Source organism: Rhamphochromis longiceps, linkage group LG11, assembly GCF_057381845.1.
Source record: "Rhamphochromis longiceps isolate RC_006_pf linkage group LG11, R_longiceps_female_GT1.1, whole genome shotgun sequence".
NCBI classification, from domain to species: Eukaryota; Metazoa; Chordata; class Actinopteri; order Cichliformes; family Cichlidae; genus Rhamphochromis; species Rhamphochromis longiceps.
In genome coordinates, this window is record NC_140567.1 from 38,602,240 (window position 1) to 38,630,000 (window position 27,761).

The window sequence follows — 27,761 nt, forward strand, 5'->3', positions numbered from 1 at the left end:
CAAAAGCAGATCTGCTTCGTATCGCGCTCTGATCCACGCGGCGACGCTTGCAGCTTCGGGGATGATGTTTCGTCTGCGATAATTGGATTATTCTAAATTAAACTTTCACAGGCGCTTGTGGAGAGATGGAGCTTAAATCTCAGCTGATAACCCAAAACAGTTTTTTAATAGATAAAATTTGAAAAAAGAAACTCAGCAGAGGAAAAGTGTGCAGACAGCTGGAGCCAAAGTTACGTTGGCCTGTAGGAGACTGAAGAGAGGAGAAGAACTAAGCCGATGCTGAAAGGCAGCAGGTTGATTTAGCTGAACGAGCCTCTGATGAGTTCATTTTAATTCTAATGCTATAATAAAACCATCAATATACATTATTTTACTGAAGCCAGTTTCCTGCCCAAAGAAGATCTGCAGGTTAAGAGCTGAGCTGCCTGAGGGAGCAGATCGTTTCTGCTTTTGTGTTTTTATGAGCCTTTAATGAGGAAGTAATGAAATGCAGAACCAATTATCTCGATGCCCCCTCTCAGTAACGCTGGAAACACGCAGACAGTAAGACAGATTAAAGACGGGACATTAAATTCACTTTACATTGGTGAAGATGACACACCGTCATTTATTTTTCTAGTGATTATTGTTACGCTTTCATCAAGCAGCAGAATCTTCCTCACGAGTCACATTTATTATTTCATGAATCTGCAGCAGCGAATATGTTTTAAAGGAAACACCACCACCCGCATCCATGACAACTAATATCTGTTTTCCCCTAAAATATATATCAACCATAATCTCAGCTGGTATAAAAGAGCTCCTTGCTCTGGTTTACAACAGAACAACAGTCCGCACCGACTCAAAGGTCGAGTCGAGCGGCTGACTCGAGGGTCAATGGCGTCTCTTTCCTGATCGGACAATCAGAAGGAAAGACTACGTTTTAGAGCAGAGATGTGTCCTTGATCCAGCACAGCTGATTTAAAGGCTAAATGACCTCCTCAACATGTGTTGAAGTTCTCCTGCTAATGAACTAATCATGTGATCCAGGTGTGTTGACCAGGGTGAGATCTCAAACCTGCAGGAGACCCTCGAGGCCTGCAGTCCCCCACCTCTGTTGCAGAATAAATCCACACCCGCAGGACTTGAACCTTGGACCTGCAGTGCCCGAGTCTAAACTTTGCATCTTTACTTTATCCCAGCGTCTGACGTGCACATCGACTGCTTCATGTAAAAATGTGAAAAACTATTTTCATGGAGACAAACCAGAAAAAAACTAAGAAATCCTAAATATTCCTAAATCAGTTCAGCTAAAACAGGAACAAGTCTGCTGCCTTGCTCAAAGGAAGTTGGTAACATCTGTGCTTCATTATTGTCCTCCAGTACAAAAGGTTCTGGATCAGATCCTCAAACTAACAGGAGGTGGAGGACTCGCTGTCTCCGCTGCTGGAGTTCTCAGACTGGCTGCGGTTGATGGGCGGGGCTCCGAGGGGCCTCTGGCCCTGCTGGGTCTCCTGGTTTAAAGACAAACAACACAAAAGAGGAAAGTAAGACACACCTAAAGACTTTCAGTCAATCTGGACCTCGACTCGTACGGTTTCAGGATCTGGAGCTTCTGTTTTGACTGAAGACTCGCCTCCAACGTTTCCATCATAGTTCCAACTGAAGAAAACAAGACGATCACTAAACACGATTGGAACAGGACAAAAGCTGTGATGAAATGTTTCAGCAATTTTCTTTGTTTACGTCAATAAACCAAAACCGTTAGTAAACCACGTGGATCAACTAGTCACTGAACGGTAATCTTATGATTTTATTAGAATAATGTTGCAGCTTACAGACGACGAAGAGACTAAATCAACATTAACACTGAACACTACAGTTACCTGTTCTTCATCCCGTACTTCACAATATCAGTATCACAAATTTAAACGTGTCCTGGTTACCTGATGTAACTCCATAACTCCACCCCCTAGTACGCTTCACCAGTGGCTGTGAGGGGTGTTCACCTGTGGTAGTCATGACAATAACCTGACCAATCCCTCACTGCGGCTCAGAGTCTGCAGCACTTTGTGACGGTGAGGCGTGTGGAGGATTGTAGAAGCTCTGCTGTCAGTCTTTAATAAGAGATTTCATAACTGCATGTGTCATTTTTTCCCTCACATGAAATATTTGAACGACAAGTCCTGACGACAGGTACCTGCAGACCCCGCCCTGCATGTCACCTGGAAGCCAAACACCTACTAAGTTTCTTCATGGTGGGTTTTTCCTTTAATTTGAAACGTTTCTATACGTGAGCATTTTTAATGAACCCTGGTCGGTGCTTTTAATCCAGTCTGAAGCATTTCTATTACCTCCACCTGGTGCTATTAAAAGCAGCGCAGTGACCCTTTCATGCTGCTCCTGCTGGATCCAGTGACTGACAGCAGATTACCGTGATGGGATCCTGGCGTCCTTCCTCACTTCCTGCCTCTCTGTCTGCAGGAGCAGCTCAGGCTCCATCAACAGAAGCACAGCAGAGTGTGGAGGTGATCTAATGGGATTATAATGGCAGGATATCTGCTGCTGCCAGAATCTAGACACACGTGTCTATACTGCCTCACACACAGAAAATGACCAGGCTGAAAACTTTCATAAAAGCAAAGGTGCGACGCCTCAGTCACAGGTAGTTGTTTCAAGTCTCTTTGAAGATTAACGAGCTCAGCGTCTTAACGAGGCTCTTGATTGCCAGGAAGTCTGAGCTGTAACGAGCTCTGAATGCTGACGAGCTGACGCCCTCACAGAGATCATTAAACCGAAAGCGGCCGTGCGTCATGTCCGGACCGGTCCGCGCTACACCAGCTGATATTTGAACACTTTTATTGTTCACATCTCTGGATTTCTTTCACTTCCTTCCTGCTTTCGCGTCTCCTTCACATTTCATAATCAGAAACGATTTGCCTTCAGGGGCTCCGTTTAACAAATATCACGTGCACTGCTTTCAGCTATTATTTTTATTTAAGCACTTTGCAGAGTATCCATCAGATCCTTTTAATGTCTGACTTTCAGCTTCACCTTCCTTTCTGTATCTGTTATCGATGTTGGCAGTCTCCTCCTTTCCCTTCACGCTGAATCGGACGTGTTAAACAAAAGCAAACCTGCTGCTGCTTTTGTTTTCCAGCCAGCACAGATAGACTCTGAGCTGCTGTTCAACAGCTAATGACTGGACAGTAAATCAGGATAATGGGCTCTGGGCTGCTCCGGGCCTTTCGTCCGTTCACTGGATGCTAAATATCCGGGGATTTAATGGCTGTTTATCTCTGCTGATGCTGCATTCTGTTACTTTGCTTCCCTAAAGGGAATAATTAGTCTGGTTAAGCAGGGACCTGACAGGCAGGACGGGGAAACACGCTGAACTCTTTGTACAACTAATGCTGAAGCCACAGTTTTAATGGAAACACCAAAGGAACAGCAAACAGTGATGAAGCACTCGGTGTTTGCCTGTGTTTGTTGTCTCCTGCTTCACAGACAAATCAGAGTCATTAGAATATATTAATTTGACATTTGCTCAGTTATTAAAAAAGTCTGTGTGTTCTGATCCTTAGTTCTGGTTCTAAACGCTTCACTTTGGAATACGAGTGCTTACAGCAACCTGCTGCAGGAACATAGAGTCTTCACAATGACCTTTTTTTCTTTATTTAAGGGCAGACTGCATGGACTCAGGAGGTGTGGCCTCAGGAGGTGTGGTCTCAGAGGTTTGGCTTCAGGTGGTGTGGCCCCATAGGGGGTGTGGTCTCAGAGGTGTGACCTCAGATGTGTGGCCTCAGAGGTGTGGCCTCGAGAGGTGTGGCCTCGGGAGGTGTGGCTTCAGGAGGTGTGGCCACGGGGCTGAAAACACCTGAATTCAAAGATAATGAGCTGTGGCCCAAAACGTTTGTCCGTGTAGAGTTTAAGCTCACTGGGTCTGGAGTGTTTTTGTTCTTTGATTCTGATCATTCTGTTATTTTATGGTTTTTCATGGTTTAGTTTGTATTTCTGCTCCTTTACTGTTCTTGTGCCTCCCTTGTGTTACGTCTAGTCGTCCTTGTCTCCATGTTGGTGTATTTCCTGTTCTACTTTGCCGTGTCCTGTGTTAGTCTTTACAGTGTTGCTCTCCCTCCCGTCTCGTCATGTCCGATTAGTTTCGGCTGCGTTCCCCTCCTGTTTCCTGTTTCTGTGTATTTCCCTCTGGATTACTTCTGCTTCGTATCCAAAATAATATTGCCCGAAAAAGAATTTTGTTGTCGTGGAAATCATGTCAGCCAGCATTAAAGTCTGGTTACACGACATCCTAGGACTCCTAAAACTAGAGAAGATAAATTCTCCCTCAGAGGCTCATCTGATAGATTTGTTACTCACTGGAAACCATTACTTAAATACTTACCGTAGCTTCCAGCACAAGAAATCTCTTTGTAGTCCATCATACGCCCGTGCACAAACGCTCCAGCTGCTTCCAGCAGTGGCTGTTCCACCTCATAAGATTACTTCATTTAGGATACTCCAGCATTATCGATTTACTTTGACTGAGGAGCAAATGTCATTAATATCGATATTAATTAGAGTTAATTAATGTTGATTAATGTCAATATGAATTCACAGGAATGAGCCCTTTATTGTTGGTCTTCATTATTTGTTTTGATGTATGGGTTAATGTCACGGCTAGACGGTCCTCACCGGTAGCCTTGCCAATTTTTGTTGTGTTAGTGTGTACTTTGTGGTGTTCTCCTCTCCATCCTGTGCATGTGTGTTTGTATGCTGGAACATGTACTTCTGGAAGCCGTGGCACGGAATGGCAGCTGACCCGGGGGGAGGATCCTGAGCTGGAATCGTCGCACCTGTGCGTAATCGCTTCGCCGGCTGCTACTAATCCGAAGCAGACCTATTTAACGGTGCAGTCGAGTCACAACCAACACTGGAACGTCGAGCTAAACCGGGTAGCGTAGTCGTGATTAGCATACCTGTTTGTGAAGGAGAGAGAACGTTTTCGTCACCATACGCGTGTTTTTCTCATCTGCCTCCAGGATCCAGGGATCGGAGGAGGAGCGGGCACAAGTCACTGCACTGTCACCACGGGGAGAAGCCACCGTGTCACTGCACTGTCACCACGGGGAGAAGCCACCGTGTCACTGCACTGCCCTTTTTGGATTACAGACTCAAACTGTTGCCTTATTTTTTCACTGTGAATAAATTCACTGTCACTCTGCAAGGAGTCTCGCACCTGAGTCCTTTAACCCAATTCACCGTGACAGTTAATCCATCTTTCTGTAACATAGTCACCTTCAAATTATTGGGGGGTATTCATGCCATCTATGTTATTCATGTTTACTGGATGTTATAAAGAAAGAAGAGACGATCATTTGTCTGTACCTTTGTGCTTCGTGTCTGCATTTGATAATAAAACGAACACAACAGCAGTTTAAATATCAGTGCGTCGAATTCAGACGTCACAACATTTAAACCGAGTTTCATTTGCATCTAAGTGACAGACTCCTGTTTAAAAAGCGTCAGAATTTCATTTTTCTTGACTTTATTCACTTTGTGAACGTTGATAAACTCACTTCAGACTCACCTGCAGAAAACTGAATATTTTCTTCTGCTTTCACGTTTGTTTGAGTCCATCTGCTGCTGCTTGATACCAACATTTGTTTCCTGCTGCTGCAATGACTGACATCAGGAAGTGTCCGCAGCCTGCTGGATGATGTCCTGTAACCCACTGAAGTCTGTCAGAACTTGTTTGTGCTGTGAGCAGCCATGTGGTGCAGGATAAACACAGCTGCACACATCTGCATGACGCCCTGAGGGGCGCGGCTGAACGCCCTGTCCCACAAAGCACATGTCGACGGCACTGCAGACCCCATCAAACAGCCCAGCGTCACTGAGATCAGGTTCACATCACACCTCCTGAATCCATGGAAGAGCAACCTTCAGCTCAGGACGCAGAGCCACAGATCTACTAACTGTAAGGTCAGTGCTTTGATGCCTGACTGTAAGATACCGGACCCCGAGTTGGAATAACACATCCATCGGAGTGAGTGTGTGAATGCACGCAGGCATAGAGGAAGGTGCATGAATGTGAACGTGTGAAGAGGAAAGCAGCGGTCTGTTCATCTGTTTGTTTTATGCTGATGATGCGTCTCTGCTGGCTTTGAGTGATGCCCTCCAGCTCACTGTGACGGGACGGCGCCCAGAGTCTGAGACCGGGTGAAGGGCCCGCTCCGGGCGAGGGAGGAGTTACTGCAAAGGGGAGGAGTGAAGTTTTTGCTGTACAGTCCACCCCCACCTATAGCTGCATGCTGTGGGTGGTGTGTGAAAGAATGAGACTGTGGACCAGCCGGACCAGTGACACTGCGCTCTCTGTCGGGTGAACGATCCACGCTTTCATGCAGGATTCTGGTGTTTCTGTGGATTCCACACGTGTCTGTATTTACAGATGAACCAGATGTTCTCCCTCCCTCTGGGTTACTGCTTCATTACTTTGTGTCGTATGACTGTTCAGTAGGAAAAGCTGTAAAACTTCTGAAACTGCAGTTAAAAGTCCAAAATGTGTGCGTGTGTGTGGTGAGCAGCAGATCAAACAAGCTAAGAATGATAAATTATAATTATTATAAATGAGTCTCCAGACCTGTGAGACTCATTTAGACTCTCAGAGACCCAGCAGCACTGAAACAGACAGAACCTGGAGAGGAAACGAAGACGAGCCTCTGATGAAGCCGCAATGAAGCAGCGACTTAAGTTTTCCTATTTACAGATAATGATGAATGGTGTTCAAATTTTAGTCCGTTGGCCGCCTCCTCTTTGCTTTTGACACATGGTTTAAAATAATTGCCTAATTAAGCGTCCGGAGGCGCTGGCTGCCTCTCACACTGTTCAAAGCATCACTCTGGTTCCTCTTTGCTGTCTCTGAATAAGAAAAGATATAGACTACACGTAAACATGCTCAGACTGGCTGTTTCTGTCCTGACTGGGCTTTCTGTGTCTATGGTTCGAGCAAAAATAATCATTTATTTATTAGCTGGAAATAAAAAGCAGATCATCCACAGCTGATGTTGGATCCACTCAGAATTTGTCTTGATTTTTTAAATAGGTTTTTCTTGCTTAATGAGATACAGCAGAAAACGGTTACCTGGTGCATTTCACAGCACATTCAGCCGTACTCATTATGTCTGACAGTTTGGGTGGATTTGTGCTGGTTTTGTACAGTAAGCGTGGGGAAGCTGCAGGCTGTGTCCCTGTTTCGTGACAGCGTTTCATCAGGCAGCAGAAAAGACGGAGCGAGGTTTCATCTGCAGGCGAACTGTGGAGGCTTTGATTTTTTCTGAGGTCAGCGGAGCGAGACGAACAGGTTTCACAGCCGAGGCGAGACGGTGACTGAACCAGGCCAACAGGAACGAGGGGGGAGGGAGGGAGGCTGGGGACGCGGGGGGAGGAGGACTCGTGATGGAAAGCGCACGCAGACTGTGTGCACGTGTGCACGGCTATCTTATGTGTGCAATAGAAACTCGGTTTCACAGCACAGCAAACGCACAAACTGAGCATGTGCCAGAGACGAGAAGCGTTTATACGAATGAGCTGAAACTCTTCATTTCTTCAGACAAGCCTGAAGTAGATCAGCTGTGTTGAAGACTCCTGATGACCTGCCGATGATCATGATGCCTGCAGCCGTACCTGCTTTAGTGTAGCTGAGTTAAATGAGCGTTCGTGTCTGCTGTCCCGTTACTGCACAGCCGTGTCACGTGTCGGACGGACCACCCGCCCAGCTCTGTGTCTGTGCATGGAGTGTTTTTGGTGCTCGGACTCACCACTCAGCTCCTCATCCAGAACCTCCTGCATGTGCTTCATCATGGCCTCAAGCTCACTGACCTGAGGAAGATGATGGATCTTTTAGTCTGATCAGAATGATCAATTCTTTCTATAATTACAAACAAAATCACATAATTATTATTATTACAGAGACAGACAACCAGTCACAGTCACATTCGTACCTGTGGCCAGTTTACAATCACCAGAGAAGCTGACCTGCATGTGTGAACATGTCCACACAAAGGGAGTCCTGGATTAAGGTGAGGTGATGGTGCTGCCGCTGTGAAACCACGTTACTGTTGCTTTGTTTTTCCATCAGCCATAATTAAACTTTTTGTTTAAATGGTAAATGGCCTGTATTTATATAGAGCTTTACTCGTCCCTGAGGACCCCAAAGCGCTTTACACATCCAGTCATCCACACACACATTCACACACTGGTGATGGCAGCTACATTGTAGCCACAGCCACCCTGGGGCGCACTGACAGAGGCAAGGCTGCTGGACACTGGCGCCACCGGGCCCTCTGACCACCACCAGTAGGCAACGGGTGAAGTGTCTCGCCCAAGGACACAACGACCGAGACTGTCCGAGCCGAGGCTCGAACCGGCAACCTTCCGATTACAAGGCGAACGTCCAACTCTTGAGCCACAATTATTCTCTCCCGTGTCTGCATTCGGGCTCCACAAACACAGGCCCGCTCGGCCGTGACACATCAGACCACAGGCTTTCCGACCAAAAGTTGAGGAAGAACTTTTGTAAAGTTCTGCTGACACACTGAAAAAGTCTGTTTGTAATACATAAAAAAGACCATAATGCACATTTAAATGGACTCTTCTGCTGTATGTCTGTGGTGTTTCGGGGTTATCGTTGCACTCTCTGTCGTGGGAACAAAAGCTAAAAGAAAAAGCTGGTTTTGTGTCGCGTGGTCCCCCGCAGCTTTCCAAAAGGCGATTTAGCTTTAATAGCTTTGGTCACAATAGACACATAAACCTTAAACAGCAGGCTGAAGTGTGCTATTGACAGAAAAGCTCGGAGACATCCACGTCCCCCGTCCCCGTGCTCAGCTGCCGAATCGGGAAACCGAGATTGTTCTGCACAAAGCTTAATAATCATCTGCGTGTTGTTACACAGCCGATGCATCATGTGAATGATTCCGACTTATTTCACTCGTTATTCCTGCAAAACAAACAGAGCGAGGGAGCAGAGAGTCTGCGGGAGGCTTATCCACTTTCATTCACGAGCCAATAAAAACGGACTCAGACATTTAAACTGCAGACACACCCTCGTTCAGATTGCTGCTCCAGAGTTAATCGTGCAGCTGGAATTTAAAACAGACTTCACGCAGTGTCGCATCGCTGCGCATTTAAAGGACAATTAGAAGGTTTTTCAACCAGTTCCATTTTCTATTAAGCTAACTGTTATAGCTCTGCTGCCTCGGCTGGACCTGCTTTTGGTCTCAGCAACTTTGATTTGCTTTGTGCTTCAGTGCAGATAAAATCACCTCACACAGGCAGAGTCACATGGACATAAAATAAGGACCAAAGTGCAGTGAGAGACTTGAGAGACGGGAATAAACTGGCAGCGTGGAGTCATCGGAAACAGGAAGTACAGCAACAGTCAAAAAAAGAACCGTGAGGGAGGAGAACAAAGGAAAACTGAGACCACGTCAGGCTGATCGTCAAAGCAGCACAACGAGGAGAGAGGCTGAGTGTGCGGCTGATGAAAGATGCTCTGCTTCAGAAAAGGCTGAAAAGACTCGTCTGCTGCATCTGTGACAAACCTCTCTGCACTTTGGTATCTACAGCTGAGAGACGAGTCATCGTGTAGAAAATTACTGAATGACTGCAGCTTGTTTGGGAGGTACAAGGAGAAAACCTCTGCTCTGTAAACTGAACATGACAGTTTAGGTTTCAACGTTGCATCTGAACATACGAGAGCAAAGCGGAGCTGTTCGGCCATGGTGCACAAACACTTCAAACCAACAGCACGGTGGTGGAGGGGCGAGGATTTGGGCACCATGAACTCCTCTGTATTCTAGTGTCAGACAAGAGGCCGTCTGTCTGCTGAAGCTTGGACTGAACTGGGTCACCACGATGACCCGAGCACAGCAGCAGATCTGCAGCAGAACGGCTGGAAAAGGAAAGAATGGTGCAGTGGTGCAGTCAGAGTGTGGGATGCTGTGGTGGGACCTTCACAGAGCTGTGAATGAATAATCCTGCAAACCTCAATGAGCTGAAGCAACGCTGTAAAGAAGAGTGGGTCAGAACTCTCCACAGTGATGTGAGAAAGTCCCACAGGAAACTTCGAGTTAGTGCTGCTGCACGAGGTTCAGTCAGTGTATCAGGATCATGTACAAACTAATAATAACATGTTACTGGATCATCTTCACTCTGTAAAGAGAGAAAACAGGTGGATGGATGTAGTTTCAGTTCAGGATCTGATTGGTTGTTTGAATCGGGTTCACTTTGTGGCGTGGCCCCTCCCCGACCGCTCAGGAGGAAGGCGTTTCACTTTGCACCCACTTGCACTGACAGCATTTCTCTGCATCAGTCAACTGCTGCTCCACTAATAATGAATATTATTTCCCATTATCTGTGGCAATAACTCAGCCCTGTCCTCCTCTTCAGTGTTATCGGCTCTCCAGGCAGTAATAACTGAGAAGCGATGGAGCTGTTACTCTTCATCATTCAGGAACATTTATGGGCTTCATTTCTGTTCGGCTGCACGACAGGATCGACCACTGAGGAATGAATTTCCATGAAATAGTCTGAGCCTGATGGAGACGCAAACCTGCACTACAGCTTTTTTAATATTTATCTTGATGCAGCCGCTCACTTAAAAATTTTAAGCTACGACAGCCTCGGTATGAGATAAAGACGGATTCGTTTAAACGATGACTCACGCAAAGAAACTTATTGACTACTTACTAGGTTTCATCAGGGTGACGAGTCTCGCCCCGTCCAAGTGCGATGACACAATCACCTGCTCACAGAAATGACCGGTGGGCCGATCTTTATGGAAGAAAATAAAAATATGGAGCACTTTAACGTTCTGGGTTCCTGCAAGAGACGACTCTGTGACGTGGAGTGTTTCTTCTTCACTCACTATGTGTTAACAGACCTCTCTGCACTGAATCACATCTGTTATTAATCTCTGTCTCTCTTCCACAGCATGTCTTTATCCTGTCTTCCTTCTCTCACCCCAACCAATCACAGCAGATGGCCCCGCCCCTCCCTGAGCCTGGTTCTGCTGGAGGTTTCTTCCTGTTAAAAGAGAGTTTTTCCTTCCCACTGTCGCCAAAGTGCTGCTCATAGGGGCTCATGATTGTTGGGTTTTTCTCTGTATGTATGATTGTAGGGTCTGACTCACAGTATAAAGCAGCTTGAGGTGACTGTCGTTGTGATTTGGCGCTGTGTAAATAAAGTTGAATTGAAGTTAGAAAGGCTCATTAAAGCAGAATGAAGCTGTAGCTTCAGACTCACAGATGTAACTTAACACTGACATAATTATGGGATAGCTCCACATCTGTGAAGCCTCTGCAGTGATCTCTACAGCAGCAGCATACGCTACCTTCTTTCTCAGGGAAAGACAAACAGTATATAAAATCAAAACAGATAAAATCTGTTAGAAAATGAAGAAACTACTGTGTTCCCATCTACACAGGAGCACGACAGACAAGCTGCAGCTGAACACATCCGGTCAGAGGATGAATGTATGAGCATTAGTCTTAAATCAGTTAAGCTGTTGTTAGGAAAACGGAAGAATCTGGACTGGTACCTGTAATATCCTGTAAGTATTTAAACTGTTTTATTCGGCGGGTCTTTCACTCATTGACAGAGCGGTTTGACATGCGTCTAAAGCCTGATTCATTCAACAGCGCTCTGGTATTTGTAATAGTGCAGTTCTGATTTGGGCGCCACGGTAAATCTATCAGCTATCAGACGAGATCTCCAGAGACGTGACCCAGCATCGCGTCCTCTCCACAGAAACGCAGCGATCAGAGTCTCAGAGCTTCGTCTCGTGGCCTCTCTGTGTCTCGGCTCCGCTAATTATCCGGCTCCACAATCCGCAGCTTCGCTCCATTTCTCCTCTTCTTCTCCTCTCTGTTTTCTGTCATCACTATCAGCAGTGACAAATAGGTTTAATCTCTCCCAGCCTTCCACTTTCTCTGAAGCTCAACCACAAATTGGCTGCTGGCCTTCACCGCTGGCTCTCTCTGCCTCTAATGGAAGTGAATTGGACTCGGCCGTTTGGTTATAAATTGGTGGTAATCGTCCCGGGATGCAGAGCTGCTGTCTACCGAAAAATGGGATCTGACTCACCCTGTAGCTGTGGGCTCGTGTCAGTGAAAGGGATCCCTGTAGAGGGAACATTTGTGGGACGTTTCCTCTTCCCCTGCATGTCCTACATGCTGCGACCGATCTCTGCAGGCTCAATCAGACCAAACCTGCATGCAGCTTACAGACTACAGTGACAGAAAATAGCACATCTGCTTTTATACACCTGAAGCTGAACTGACATTGTTAGTGCAGCGGCTCAGGTTGTGATTTCAGGTCCTCCCTAAATTATTACTGCATACAGTCCTGCAATAAGCTATTACTGAACTATTAACTTCATGTACAGTGTCAGCGTTTTGCATTCATTCGTTCATTCGTTCATTCGTTCATTCTCCCTTAAAAAACAAACCTTTATCTCTTTGTGGGAACGTTATTCCCACCACTGCTGGACGGTGGGAATAATGAGCACATAAACAGGGAGAAGGTCCAGCCTCAAGATGACAGAGGTCATTTTTTAAACTCTGAAAACATTCCTCACTCCCAGACAGCCGCCCCTCCCCCATCTGTCCGAGCTTTCTTCCTTTTTTTTTTTTTTTTTTTTTTTTTTTTTTTTTGCCTGTCCCGTTTGGCTCTTTTGCATCAGAATTGTTGTCTAAAGGCAAAGAAAGATGCCCAACGGATTTACTTTACCAAACTGACCATCCCAGCCTTGCCGTAATGGTCCATTTGATTCACCTTTTATTGTTTATTTTATTTTCACTTACTGAATACGGGACAGACTTGACTTGGGGAAAGAAGGGGAGAAAGAAAGAGGGAAAGAGAAACAGCTGAGAAGAGGGACGGGGGAGAAGGGCAAAAGACAAAAACCAACAGAACGGGCAGAGAAAAAAAAATGCATATATCAATCACCTGGGTCACCTGCTGAGAAAGAAAAAAGAAAGCAAGCAGAAGAGAACAAGAGTAATAGAATAAACAACATCACAATGATATATGGGAATATGACAGTAAATACTAAATGTTAAACATTATTGTGCAGCACATAAGATCAACAGAACACAGTGTGCTTTGAGGTAGGAGCCAAAAAGGGTGTAGTTTGTGGGTGTGATCACCCGTGTGTACACCTGTGAGCATGGACGCGCTTGTTTTTTGTTTTTTAAAAGGTTCCTTCATGTAATGATCTGCTAGAGGGTGTGGGGGGGCCACAGCCCCGTCCTCCAGGGCGTGAAGCAGGTGTGGAGGAGATCAAAACTCCAGACATCCAGAGGCCCCCAGAACACAAGAGACCAAGGAAGACCAACAGAGGGGCAGCTGCGCCACTGTCCCAGAAAGAGCTGAGGAGAGTCCCAGATGAGGGCTCACTCAGCAGCCGCGGAGCAGAAGCCGGGGGGAGTTGCAGTGACGCGCCCGTGAGCTCCGCCGACAGCCAGCCGTGCCTGAGTGACCGAGCCCCAGGCCGAGAGGCCGGGGGCACCCCACCTCCGAAGTGGCCCGAGCGAGCCCCAGGCTCCAGGCCCCGATAAGCGGCCGCCAAGGAGTGAGCCGGTGAGTACCTGGACGCCCATCCCCGGACACAAAGAACCACCAACGCACCGATGTCTGAGGGAGTCCGCCACTGGCAGGGGAAGTGGTGGTGGGGGGAGATAGGCCTCCATACCTTGGAGGGCCTGAGATGTCCCCAGAGAGGTGGCGTCTGATACCCAACCTGACATATAGACACAGACATACAGGCACACACAGACACAAACATCCATTCCCACCCTCATGCTCTCATATGCACTTACTCCACACTCAACCAACGTGGAGACAGACATAAAGAGACGCTGTACACACGATCACACTCCCCAAGCGTACTCTACGAACCGGGTCTAGGTGCCCCCGCCCCTGGAGGGGGAACTGCACCCAGGCCCAGGTGGTGTTACCCTTTTCCCTGCGGTGGGGGGAGGCAGACCGCCCCGACTCCGCAGCAGCAGGAAGGCTCCACACTCCAGACCGCAGTCGGACGGCCAACTCCTCCTCCTAGTCCTAGCCCCCCTGCTCCAGCAGGTCGCAGAGAACGGGGGTGAGAGAAGACTCCAAACCTCCCTCCACCCGCTCATTGTAATGTTGATACATGTGTGTTCTAAGGTGCATTTAAAACCCAGGAGGGCTTGGAGCTACCTGCCAGAGAGCAGCAGGTAAGCGCATGGTCCCTCCTGCTAGCCCTCAATGTCTACGTGTATTTAAAATTGAGAGGTGGGCAACGATGCCAGGGGTGGGGTGTACACCCTGATGGTACTTTGGACTCCGTGTATCGTGCCCACCCCCAAGATCCTATATGTATGTGTAATGAGAGTGTGAGTAATGTGAATGTCTAAGTTGTCCGAGCTTTCTTCCTGCTAAAAGGGAGTTTTTCCTTCCCACTGTCGCTGTTTGCGTCTGATGTTGGGATTTGATGCTATATAAATAAAACTGAATCGAACTGAATTACAGTAAATCATATTTGTATCATAATCAAACCTTAAAAATCCATCCAAAGGCTAAAAATCCTTTATCCAAAGATTTAGATTTAACAAAGATCACACTTAAAAAATAAGAATAAAAATATAGTACAGAGGAGCTGCAGAGGCACCGAAACAACAAAATGCTGCAAAACTATGAAACTACACAAAGAGAAACAAAAAGATCCACAAAGGCTTAAGAGACACAACAAGAAGCAGGAACGACTCCACCAGCAGACGCCAAACGCCTGTTTCAGAGGCCGCACCGAGCCCTGGTACACGGCGGTTGTAATGATCCATCGGTGAGTGGACATTTCTCCTTTGACAGGAACAAACCGAGCACATGAGCTGTTTCTGTTTCCATCATATTCTCTTTGAGTCTTAATCCCTCAGACTCCTCCCTAAATCACCTTCAGCGTCTTTAATTTTCAGGTTATTCTCTCACATTTCTGATTGTGCTGAGAACTTCCAGCTCTGGCGTTAAAAATGCACTTTTTCTCTCAGAGTAACTGAGCTGCTAACAATGTGCATCTTCGTTAGCGGCGGGTCAGGACTCCTTGGCTGCGAGTGTGTCTCTAATTAGAGGTTTTAGGCGGCTTCTCTGGATGCGTGACAATTGTATTATGATCATTTGAGCCGCACGAAAACTCTCGTCACAATGAAAGCCAGCCAGCAGAGACGCCTGAGAGCTGCAGTCAAAGCTCCTCCACCTACACCATCCTCTCTGTGTGTCATGCTAATCCAGGCTAATGCTAACACTGATTAAGGAGCTAAACAAAATCCCATCATGCTTCCTGAACACTGGATAAAGAAGCAGAGTGGAAACAGAGCGAGACTCTCACACGTTCCTCTGTGTTCGTCTCTTCGTGCAGATTTTATGTTCAGCCATGAAAGCACGTTAAAAGCAGCTCACCTGTGGGTCAGACAGGTACAGAGTCTCTGCAGGTGCCGCTGGCTCGTCGTCCTCTGAGCACGAGTCGAACCTGTCCTGGTTGTAATAAACTTCTGCAGCCCGGGGATCCTCAGGGATATCTGCACACACGTACAGCAACAACTTCAAAGCAACTTCAACAACCAACACAGGAGAAGACGAAAGTCAAGCAACCACAAAGACGTGCGGCACGACTGCAAACAGATGAGAGCAAAGACAACAAGACAGCTGACAGACAGCGGAAAATGAGAATAAGCAGACAGAATATGACCAAAGACACTCAAAATGAATTCAATAAGACAAAACAAAGACATGCAAGATGACCATAAAGAGACTTTTGTTTGCAGCATCCTGGTGATCAAAGGGTTAAAGATCCATGACCACGCCCAGTCTGGCTGTGGCGCTTATAATGTTCACAGAGCCGCCATCGTGACTCATTGAGCCAGAAACAGCATGAAGCAGAGGAGCTGGGGCTGAAGGGGGTTGTAAAGCTGCTTGCAGATCACAGAAACCAGGATGTGGAAACTCCTCCCTATTATTGGGTAGAAATGTTCAGTGTTTTACTTTAAGCTTCACATGTAATCGCATTCTTTATCTGCAGTGACACCATGCCGGCCCGTGTGCGCACTTCTATTTAAAACGCACACAGCCGAGGACTAAATGTGCTCATAAAGTGAAGCGAGAGGGAGGAGTTGATGGACAGAATGCTTCCTAACCTCTTTAGTCTTGATGGATTTCATTTGTCTGCTTTACCAGGCGCTGCGTCTGGGTAATTATTCCTGCTAACGAGCTCGGAGAATTGTAAAGATGGAGGATGTTTAATTCATGGTGTCTCTGAGGTCTGACAGAGCCTCTTCCGCCACTATCAGCCAATCACACGACAGGGATTAAGGAGAGGGCGGAGCTCTGGGAGCGTACGTGAGGGGAATCTACCATGAAATAAAAGGTTGAACTAAAAGATGCAGAGAAAAGTCAGGGAGAGGTCAAAGACAGGCCGCCGCCTCTACTGCGATTTCAATAAAAATAAAATGTTCTGAGCTCCCAAATCACCCGACTGTTCAGATTAACAAGTTATTTACAAAACTGGAGTGTTCAGCACCTGGAAAAACCCTGTTACAGCGTATCTGCAAGTTCCTTGATCAGATTTAACCCTTTAAGACCTGCCAGAACCAAGTCCACCAGAGCTTATATTATATTTTTACCTGCTGTGGAGCCATTTTTGGGAGCATTTCAAGTTGATATACATCAATACAACCATTATAGCCCAAATTTTAATAATATGTCTGCATTAAGTGCATAGTAATTACATAAATTGCAAAAAAGTGCAATAAACTACAAAAAAATTGAAAATAGTTTTTGTTTTTTAACATATATTTCTAGTTAGAGAAATTTAAGAGGCTTATCCCTCAAAACTGTAAATACAAAAAAGTTGCACAAAATAGTTTCCACAGGAAATTTATTTTAAGTGTCTTCATAGTTTTATTTTTGAAATACACCAATTTTCATACACTGCAGGAAAAACGAAAATAAATATTATACTGCAAATTTGCAAAAAAGCAGCATGTGCATCAAAATAAACTATTTCATCAGTGCAATATGAGTCCTCAGCATCCCAGAAACGACACAAAGTCATAAAGTCAAACATAACTTTTAAAAACACCAGTATAGGCTCATGAGATCCTGGTGGTAAAAAACTACATTTCCGCAAAATGACATCACTTCCGGTTTCGGGCAGGTCATGGCGGACATGCGATAGTTCGCTGATGGATGTAGGAAGTGTTACAAACAGCTGATCAGATCGGCAAAGCATGTTTCCGGAATATTATGTTTTTGTTGCTGCAAGTGCTTTTATGCAGTTTTTGCAAAGCTATATGTGGAAGGAAACTGTGACCGAGGACAAGCTGATGGCATCAGATGTAAGTACAACTCCTCCGGTTTCATATGCAAAAAAATTTATTGCGCTAGCTTACGTGGTTGCAGAGCTACGGGATTTAAAAATAGTTACGCAAAACAGAGCGTGCTGGTCCGACCGGCTTCAAAGGGTTAAGGCAGTGATTTTACGATCATTTCCTGCAGTGCCTGCAGCACAGTGCGGAGCGGCTTCCTAAACTTTCCTCCCACGGAGGTCGATTAACTTGTGGACAGCGTCACAACACGTGAACTGGAATGGAAAAGGCGTTCCTAAACTGGATGGTCGTAATTACAGTTTTTGCCCGTTGCTTGAACACCATGAACCCATGCTTAGACTAAAGTAACACAAGTTGAAGCTTTTGTTACCATACCTCAAACACATGTACCCCTACCTTAAACAAAAGTGCTGCTTTGCACCCCAGTTCCAATTATGCAACACACCTACTCCTTTATGCAACACACATGGTCCTGCATGCTACACTCCATTTCATACATAAGACACTTCGCTCACAAAATGAAATCTCAGGGTGCCATTCGGAAAACACATGTATCCAAAATACAAAACACATCGGGTAATTGCAACCACTCAAATACACGCCTGAAGGCACTTACTTGCAAAACCGAACACCAATTAGCCAACTACAAAAAGCCCTCAGCGTAGCCATTTCAAGAACTTTGCAAGCATGGATGGAGGGAGAGCAAGAGGAAGAGGAAGAGGTAGAGGAGGAGGAGGAAGAGCAGGAGGAGGCCGAAGAGGCCATGCACGGACCCATATTTCTGATGAAATAAGAGCAACTTTGGTGGACCATGTCATCAACCATGGCCTGACTATGAGGGAAGCTGGGCAGAGAGTCCACCCACATCTAAGCCGCTTCACAGTGGCATCTGTAATACGAACATTCCGACTAGAAAACAGGTCTGTCTTCACCTCCATACCTTCTGCTCTACTCAGATGGTTTTATAGCACTGTTCTACAGTATATCACATTACCATATCAAGTGTACGGGGTGCTAATGCTCCTTTTGCAGCCAAAGTGGCTGATTCCTTATATTGAAGTACAGTGTTGTACAGTGGATGACACAGTACATACAGTAAAGTACTGTAAGAAAAATAAGCAAACCGATGACAATATGTGGTTGTATTTCTCTAGAATGACTCGAAGACCTTCTGGGGGAGGACGGCAACGCCTGTTCACACAACAGCAGGAACTTGCCGTTGTGGACCTAGTGAGGGCAGACAATGCCATCCGTCTCCACCAGCTACGACGGAAAATACTTGCAGACAGGCGAGTGTTCAGCAACATAGACCATGTGAGCATCACCACCATCAGACGCATCTTGGGTAAACACAGCATCACCATGAAGCAGCTCTACAGAGTCCCATTCGAGAGGAACAGTGACAGGGTCAAAGGACTTCGAGCTGAATATGTACGGGTACGTGTAACTGTCCCTTACATTTACAATAGAGTATTGGTGAAGTCCAGTAGCAGCTGAATATGTACCATATCAGTACCACATGGATCTATTCTGAGAGCTACACAGGTACCTGTGTGATGGGGTGAGGGTGCTGTATGTGTAGCACTGTAGTACAGTGATATGTTCCCCTTTTTTTCAGAGAATCTCGGCCATGGATGGAGCTGCACAGCCTCATGAATACATTTTCATTGATGAAGCTGGATTCGACCTGAGCAAAACAAGACGACGGGGTCGTAATGTAATTGGCCAAAGGGCAATTGTGCACGTCCCAGGGCAGCGCGGGGGAAACATCACATTATGTGCCGCCATAAGCCTTCGAGGGCTTCTGCACCATCATGCAATACTAGGTCCATACAATAGCCAACACATACTCACATTTCTAGATGCTCTCCATGATATAGTTGTACAGAACAGACCAGATCAGCCCAGGTTTGTGGTGATATGGGATCATGTCAGTTTCCATCGGGCTGCTCTGGTCCAGGCCTGGTTCTCCAACCACAATCAACTTGAAGTGGTATACTTGCCCCCTTACTCACCATTTTTAAACCCTATAGAGGAATTTTTTTCGGCTTGGAGATGGCGAGTATATGACCGCCAACCACATGCCCGCATGCCTCTTCTGCAGGCAATGGAACAGGCCTGCGGCGACATTCAGGTGACAGCAATCCATGGATGGTTTCGACATGCAAGAGGATATTTTCCCCGGTGCCTAGTGGGAGAGGACATTGCTTGCGATGTTGATGAGGTCCTGTGGCCAGACCCCAACAGACGGCGGGATCCATGAGCCCACTTATGCACAATTGTCATGGTTTTTTGTGTTTACAGTATAGTGTTTTTTCTATTGCAGTATTACAGTTTTTTCTGAATGCTTAAACCCTAACTGTGATTCCTGTAGCACAATCTCTAAAACTATTCAGACTTATAGCAAAACCACTCACTGAGTTTGCAAAACTAAAAGCACAAAAACTGCTTTGCACTCAGTTTGCAATTTTGTAACACACACTTTGCAAAACTGTAGGCACAATTCACTGCACAACACTCAATTACCAAATTTCCAACACACTCCTAGCAAAAGTATACACATGTATGGCTATCATTAACACTAATTTGCCAACTGTCTGGCACACTTTCACATGTGAAAACTTTTTTAGATAATTAGTTCACTTTGCAATCAGCCTAAGCACTATAATACAGGTAAGCTGTGTGTGCGGAGTACAATGGAGGGAGCAGAAAGAGTGAGAAGTAGAGGAGGCCGAGGAAGAGGACGTGGAGGTGAAGAAGTAGGATGAAGAGGACGACAAGGACAAGGAGGAGCAAGAGGAAGACGAGGAGGGGGAGAGGAAGACGAGGAGGGGGGAGAGGAAGGGTAGGAAGAGTAAGAAATAGAATTGCTGATGACATCAGAGCTACAATAGTGGACCATGTAATCAACCGTGGAATGACCCTGAGGGAAGCTGGCCAACGGGTCCAGCCTAACTCGAGCCGCTACACTGTAGCAAGCACCATAAGGACATCTTGAAATGAGAATCGGTTAGTACAGTCACTTCGCACAAAGATCTGTAGCACTGCCATATGCCAATGAGAAACACACCAATACCATTGATGTAAAAATACTGAAATTGTTACTTTACAGAATTGCTAGATGACCAGATGCTGGGGCAGAGGAAGCATGTTCACTGCAGACCAAGTAACCCATATAGTCATTATGGCGATTGCAAATACTCCTATACTTGGAAATAAACACTTGTGTTTGTTTTGATGTGTTTGAATAAACACCAGTACTTGAAGTTTGGATCCCTCTATGCTTATGGATCTATGACAGAAGTATGAGCTCACACTGACATAGCCTACCTTGTGCACAGAGAAAGCAAAAGCCAGATGTGTTTTTATTCATACCATCAGTGTGCAGTTGGCGCATTGTGTGCTTAGTAGATGATGGCTTGTGTGTACTGTTTGATACGGAAACACCATTTTTATGAAGGTGTGGAGAGTTAATCTAGCTGTGTTTGCTTTTGCAAGAGAACTACAATGTTTTGATTATTGGGTGACAGGTTTTCTTATTTGTGTGAAGAGTTTTGCAAAATTAGCCAATAGTTACAAAAAATGTGCTTAAGCAATCAGAAAAAACTGTATTGTGTTGTTGTTGTTTTTTTTGCTTTATCTGAATTCATGGTACTGCAATGTACAACATTGGGTAGGTCTATTTGCGTTTTTGGTTGTTTGAAAATGTGTCTCCTGTAAATGTGCCTTCTGAATAAACAATGGAAATCAAGGACTGCAGTGTTTTATATAAAGAAGACTAGTGTGTTCCCCCTGATCTGTCAGTGTTTGCATATGATGCAAGTATGTGTCATTTTGTCAACAGAGTTACATTTTGACAAAGGAATGTCAGGTTTTGACAGCAGAGTTTAGGTTTTGGGAGTAGAGTTTCAATTTGGCACAGATGTGAATGGTATATTTCCCAGTGTTGTGTCATGTGTACTTGTGTGTACAGTTTTGGCACAGAGAGCGGAGTTTTGCAAAATGTGTTCAAGCAGTGGGCAAAAACTGTAACTTTTGGTTGTTGCTCCCTTGTCAGGGAGGAAGTTTAGAGTAAGTATCTCAGGTGAGGGGAGGGTGAGCGAGAGGCTGTACAACGGATCGCTGTCTACAGCGAGGATGAGGATGCTGCACTGGTCTGTTGAGATGAAGACGGAGCCAAACGTCAGACCACAAACACGTTCATCTTTTCCTCGACCCTGACGACGCTTCCAGTTCCTGCTGCTCAAAAACATCCCCACAGCATGACGCCACCTCATGTGGATGGAGGATGACATGGTGCTGAGTCAGGTGACCCAGTGTGGAAGTTTGGATTCTTTGATATTTGGGGATTTAGTGCTTTTCTCATCATGTAGTCTCGTGTATTTTCTGGCTCTCTAAGTTCTTCAGTGATTTCTTTGTCTTCATGTTTGTTTCATGTCCCGCACTCAGTCGTGGCTCCGTGTCACAGTTGTTACTCTTGTCTCTGCTCCTCGTGTTCTGTCAGCCTGCGTTTCAGTGTCGGCCTCTGGTTTCCTGTTTTATTTTGATAGTTCCATGTGAGTGTCTTTGGTTTTGCTTCCTCCCCGTCTCGTTGTGTGCCCTCCGTGTTTCCCGTTCCCTCGTTGCTCTCTTGTGTATTTGAGCCCTGTTTGTTGTTGCGTCGTTAATAATCACACACCCTGATTGCTCTGGCTTTCCTCTGCGTTTCCTGAAAACTCTGTTTCGGTTTTGTTTTGCTTCATTGTAATGTTCCCGGGTTCTGTCACAGCACATGAAGCCTTTTTCAGTTCAGCCTTTGGTTTTGGTCCTGATCCTGCCTGCTGCAGCCGTAACATGACGCACTGGCCTGTGATTAGTGCTGCCTGATTGGATTAACCGGTCAGTGTACCTTCCTGACCTTCCTCACCACGAGCTCTGGACAGTGTTACATGATTCTGAGAGTGAATGACAGAACGAGCTTTCAGTCACTGTCCTCCAACCTCAGTCGCTCAAACACAACTCCTCGTCATCACATGAGTCCAGCTCAGGTGGTTCAGGCATCTGATCCGGATCCTGTTTCAGGTGTGTCCTACTGAGAGGACGTCCTGAGGTAGACGTGGGACATGCTGGAGTCAGAGCTCCTCGTGTTCCTGATGAAGACATGGGAGGCAGCGGCGTCAACTAGCGGGTGTCTGTCCTGTGTCTCAGGCTGAAGGACACCTCTAACGATCCACTGAGCACTTCCTCTCCACCACTCTCTTCCTCATGCGTTTAAATGCATCTACTTCACTTTATCAACTCCCATTTTCTCTCCTGTGGTTTATATTTCGTCCCGGTCTCTCGATGCTCCTTCTTTTCTCTTTTCTCTTCCCTGAACCACCGAGCAGTCGGGTAGGAGGCTGCTCCTCCCTGATCCTGGTTGTGCTGGAGGTCTCAGTGGTCCTGTGAGGCTCACGTTCTCTCTGTAATCCCAGTGAGCTAAAACTGAGCTGAATGCTGATGCTTCTGTCAGAAACATGGAGCTCGGAACTTGACACATGTAAACAGAACCAGCATCCCAGTGACGGACAAACGAGACTGGATTTCATTCGAATAAACCATAACATGAGATCAGCTCCGAGTCTTTTACTCAGTTAACATTAAACTGATGGATCAAATTGTTCACTCATTCTTGACTCAGGAGATATTTTACCAGCGGCTCCTCTGTGATATCAAGCTGTCTAGAAACTGATTGGCTGAGCTCCAGCACCATGTGACGCGAGGCTCAGGTGTCGGCTCTGCTGCTGAGACCACAGCGGCTGTGACTCTCCGAGGAGCTGCCGCCTGTCGTGGGTCGTGTCGGAGCTCTCGGACCCTTTAATGAGAAAACGGTTTGAGGAGCCTGAAGCTGGAAAACTAAAATAAGACGATGCCGGTTTGGAAAAGGTGATGTGTGTTATGATGAAAGGCTGGCAGCAAAATGAAGCTTTCAAAGTTCATTACTTAGAAATGGCTCTCTGTGGAGACACTCGCAGTTTAACGTGTTGAACCAGAGCCTGCAAATAAATCAAAAACTAATGATGAGTCACTTTAAGGACGTGACCAGCGGGAGTCTTTCCACTTCCTCCTCGCTGTTTCAGAGCAGTGACCAAGTTCTGCGATGGCGGCTGTGAAACGCAAACACTGGTCTTCTTTTAAAGCCGACTAACACCCTGTTTCACAGCAGCTCCAGCTCCTCCAGCGAGATCATTCCCAGGCAAGGCAAGTTTATTTATACAGCACAATTCAACAGCAAGGTGATTCAAAGTATTTACAGAGACATTAAAAACAAAAACTAATAAAAATCAGGATTTAAAATGGAAAAAAAAGGTAAGTTTTGAAATTTAAGCTTAAAAGTAAAACAGTGTGGATTTGGTGCTTTATTCAAATGCAGCTCGCTCCACAAACTAACTTTCTGTTTTTGTCTCTGAGCATCCGGAGGAGAGAAAATCTCAGGTTTCATTACGACTTCCCGAGCAGTTTGATGCAGTCGAACCTTTATGAACTCAGCATCGAGCCAAACGTCCTGTCGGCGGTTCCTCATCACTCAGCGTCTGTGCTGCTGAAGGACGCCTGAAGTGTAAGATGTGGATCTGATCCCGAACGTCACGCGTTCACCGTCCAATCGAATACAAACTGAAAAGCTGAGAGCTGGAGGAGAGCAGAGCCACCTAGTTTCTGTTCAGAACTATGAAAACATTAAATGAAGTCTGTTTTCTTGATGTGAATCTAAGTGTCTGTGAAACGCCACGGGGCCACTTCATCCCTGAAAACTCTCCGTGTGGAGAATCGAAATTCCATCTGCTCCCAGGAAGCATGAAAAACCAACGCAGCTGCTTCCGCTCATATAACAGATTTCTGCTTTGTACATAAAGAGCTCTGTTTCTTTATTTGTGAGCTCCCTGCAGGCTCACGTCTCCAGCTGCGAGTTTCTCACCAAACTGATCAAACTCCAACGGCTTCCTCTCATAATCGGTCCTGCTGGATCGCGCTCGCGCTCGGGGACTTCACGGAGGTTTCAGGTGTTTCCCAGAGAAACAGGAAGTGCTCCTCAGCTGTTTGCTGATGTTCAGTCAAAGTGTTTTCCAACACAGCCGTAGGAAGGACGCTGTCGAGCTGAAGCTGTTTATTCTCTTTTATCTTCTCCATGTAAACTGGTTTGAACTGCTTCCAAAGATGTCGGCAGGTTACTGGATGATACTGATGTTGAGTCATTTTAAGGCGCTGAGACTTTCACTGTCATCCACGTTTCTGCTTCCTTCTCTTGTGCAAAAACCTGAATAACTCAGATATAACCTCAGCATTCTCCCACAGCTGCCCTCAGCTCTGAACTGTGCTCATAAAAAGTGAAAAATCCAGGAGGGACCGATGATGAAAGCACGATAACAAAGAAATTTCAGACTTTCTTTGTCTCGCCTGAGCTGATTTTTTACAAATGACATTAACTTTAATGAAATTTTCTGGCTGTTGGCCTTCCTTATTACCTCCGAAGGATTTTTAGATAAACGTATGATTAAGCTGCTGAAACGCAGACCCCTCTGGAGAGCTTTTGCTTCACATCAGCTGCAAATTTTATTAGTTCGAGCTCGCTGGCTGCTGGGTTTATTTAGGAAACGTCAGTGACAGAACACGGGAGCAATATGAACCTGAAGACAGATCATAACTGCAAGCTGAGGAAATGTTCTCCAAGCTGTTAGAAACACTTGAACAGACACAGCCTGCGTAATTTAGCCGTCCAGCGTGAAGCTGAAGTTTCACACAAGCTCCGAGTTCTGAGTTTGATGTGGAGAAAAGAGAACCTGCTTTAAGTCTCAGCCTGAGGTTCCTACTGAAGAAGCCTCCAAGAAAAGACATTTTCTGACCTTATCAACATAAATATATATTATTTAATGGTAGAACAGACATCCCCAAACTCAATAATTCACAGTCTGAATCTGGTCCGTACTTCGGGACCTCTCAGAAAAACCTGCAGAACCATGAAAAGAACCGAAAGTTTCTGATGTTTGTTACAGAAACAAATCTGAAGCTGCTGCAACTCCACAGGAAGCACGTTTCACGTCTGCAGCGCGTTCGTCGTCCAGACTCTTCAGAGGAGATGCATCACCGTGGCAACCGAGAAAACGAGCTCCGGAAAAAGTGTCGAGTGTTGTAATTTAGTTACATTTAGTTACATAACATTTTAATGATATTTCACATGTTAGAACTCAACACGTCCAAGTTCAGACGTTCTCACTCTTTAAGAGCTTTTTAAAAAACTTCACAGATTCATCGGACGACCGCTCGATTCAAGGTTAGTGCCACAGCTGCCCGAAATAAACAATAATCACTGTTTATGTTCATGGTTAATCCACCAGCATGTGCAAGCCTGATGATATTTTTATCACTATAACATAATTATTGTTGTAATCCTTGAATTCAAATGTCCTGTAATACAAAAGGGCAGATAGAAATAATAAAGCACATTATTATTATTATTATTATTATTATTATTATTATTATTATTATTATTATTATTAGAAGATGCTGAATTACACGTATTTCTTTCATCCCTGAACAGAAAAATGAGTTTTGGAGTTTGAAAGTTCATCTTGATTCATTTCCAGCTGCTTTTGTTTGTTGTTTGCAGAATAAAAAACATCATTTTTAGTTTCAAACAAATTTTTTGACAGATTCTAAAACATTTGTGTTCTTGTTTCAATGACTAATACATTTGTTAAGCAGCGAATGTGACCACAGCTTTATTGTTTTTAATCTCTTTGCACTTGTTTTTGGTCTTCTCGCTCGTTTTGTGTTTGTGCTCTTTAAGGTGGTTTTTGTGACGCTCCACCCCTCTGGGAAGCTCCACCCCTTGGGAAGCTCCGGCCCTCTGAGTCTGCGCCTGTGTGCTCTCTGCGTGTACGCGTGGCGATGAACGAGCCGCCATGTCTGTTGTTTTCTCACCGTGCAGTTCTGGTTCTGACTCGTCCTGCTTCGGTTTTGGCGCCGACCCTCCAGCGTTCTGGCGATTCTGGCTGCTGATTGGCTGAGCCTGACTCTGGCAGGCTCCGCCCTCTCTGCTCTCCTAACGGTTGGTGGAAAAGCATTAAATGAGTGTTTTACTGGAACCCAGTTAGACTCGGAGAACAACAGAGAAACCCACGAAGCCCGGGTCGAGTATCAGAGGAACAACAAAGTGTTTCTTACATTCAGAACATCCACACTGACTTTTTGGAAATGGCGGCTCCTCAGTTCCCTCCTGCGGGTGTGGACCTCCTCGTACTTCTCCTCAGCCAGTTTCCTGTAGAGGACAGAGGACACGCTGTGAGGGTAACAGTTCCTTCAGAAGGTTTTTCTCTGATCCCCCTCCAGCTCGCCTCCTCGTGCACCTTTAGACCACTTCCTGCCTCCGTTCTGTCTCCCTGACAACCATCTGCACTCTGTCACAATAAAGATGCTTCAGGGACGTGGACACGTGGTTTATGCCGCTCTGCCCAGCTGCTGTTCATGGTGCCCTTATTCTGCCTTGTTTTACACTTTGGTCATGAAATAACCTGCAGAATATATAACAGTATATAACCTGTAGAATAAATATGCATAAATCCTCATGTTGGACGGGTGGAGGGTTGTAGCTCTGCAGCTACAACCCTCCACCCGTCTCCTGACAGCCTCAGCATCTCTCTGTGAGAGCAAACAGGGAACCATAACCTTATTTCAGGGTAGTGCACAAGTTTCCTGGTAATGAAAGGTGGCTTCTGGGGCGCCCGCCACCAATAAAGGAGGTGATAACAGCCTGCTGGATGTGTCCACGGGACAGATAACCACAGATAACCACAGATAACCACAGCTGTTTAATGGGCTTGTAAGTGTGTAAACAGGTGTGGAGTCAGCAGCTGCTTCATTAAGAGCGAACAGGGAGGATCGGCAGCGTATTTGTGGATAAATCTCTAAGTTCATGTGAGCCGGACTTGATGAAACACATGTTCAGGTTCTGGTTCCGACATAAAGTCCTGCAGGAACCGCCCGCCTGCTGCCAAACAGCCGCGCCGGCCTGCTGTCGTCCCTGCCCTCCCATGTGATCTCCGTCTGCACGCCATCTGACGAGGATCCGTGTTGGCGGCGCGCTGGCGTCATTCACAGGCTTCTGAGCACATTCACACTTTATTACGCACGCAGTGACGATAACAAGCGTTTAACGGCCCCCTCGCCGTGACGAAAGTCGATTAGCACGCCGGCTCGGGGGGACGGAAACCAGAATGTGTCAGATCCAATTTGGATAATGTCACTCTGCTCTCACGCCGCCTGATCGAGGTCACGGCTTTGAGTCCTGATGGAGCCGCCTGCTGCTGCCCCTCGTGAAACAGGAAACAGGAGTCTGGATCGGAGTCGTCCTTCCTC

At 46.0% G+C, this 27,761-nt stretch overlaps 1 protein-coding gene across 1 annotated transcript in view; it reads right to left on the bottom strand.

Moving 5' to 3' along the window:
• Positions 1–256: 256 nt before the first annotated feature.
• The window catches only part of nek11 (NIMA-related kinase 11), a 64,139-nt gene continuing 36,634 nt past the window's right edge, over positions 257–27,761 (bottom strand). The window contains 5 exon segments of the mRNA XM_085424003.1: positions 257–1,493; positions 7,797–7,857; positions 15,466–15,584; positions 26,328–26,448; positions 26,571–26,664. Of these exon segments, the coding sequence (XP_085280129.1) occupies positions 1,435–1,493; positions 7,797–7,857; positions 15,466–15,584; positions 26,328–26,448; positions 26,571–26,664 (454 nt within the window). The 3' untranslated portion in view covers positions 257–1,434.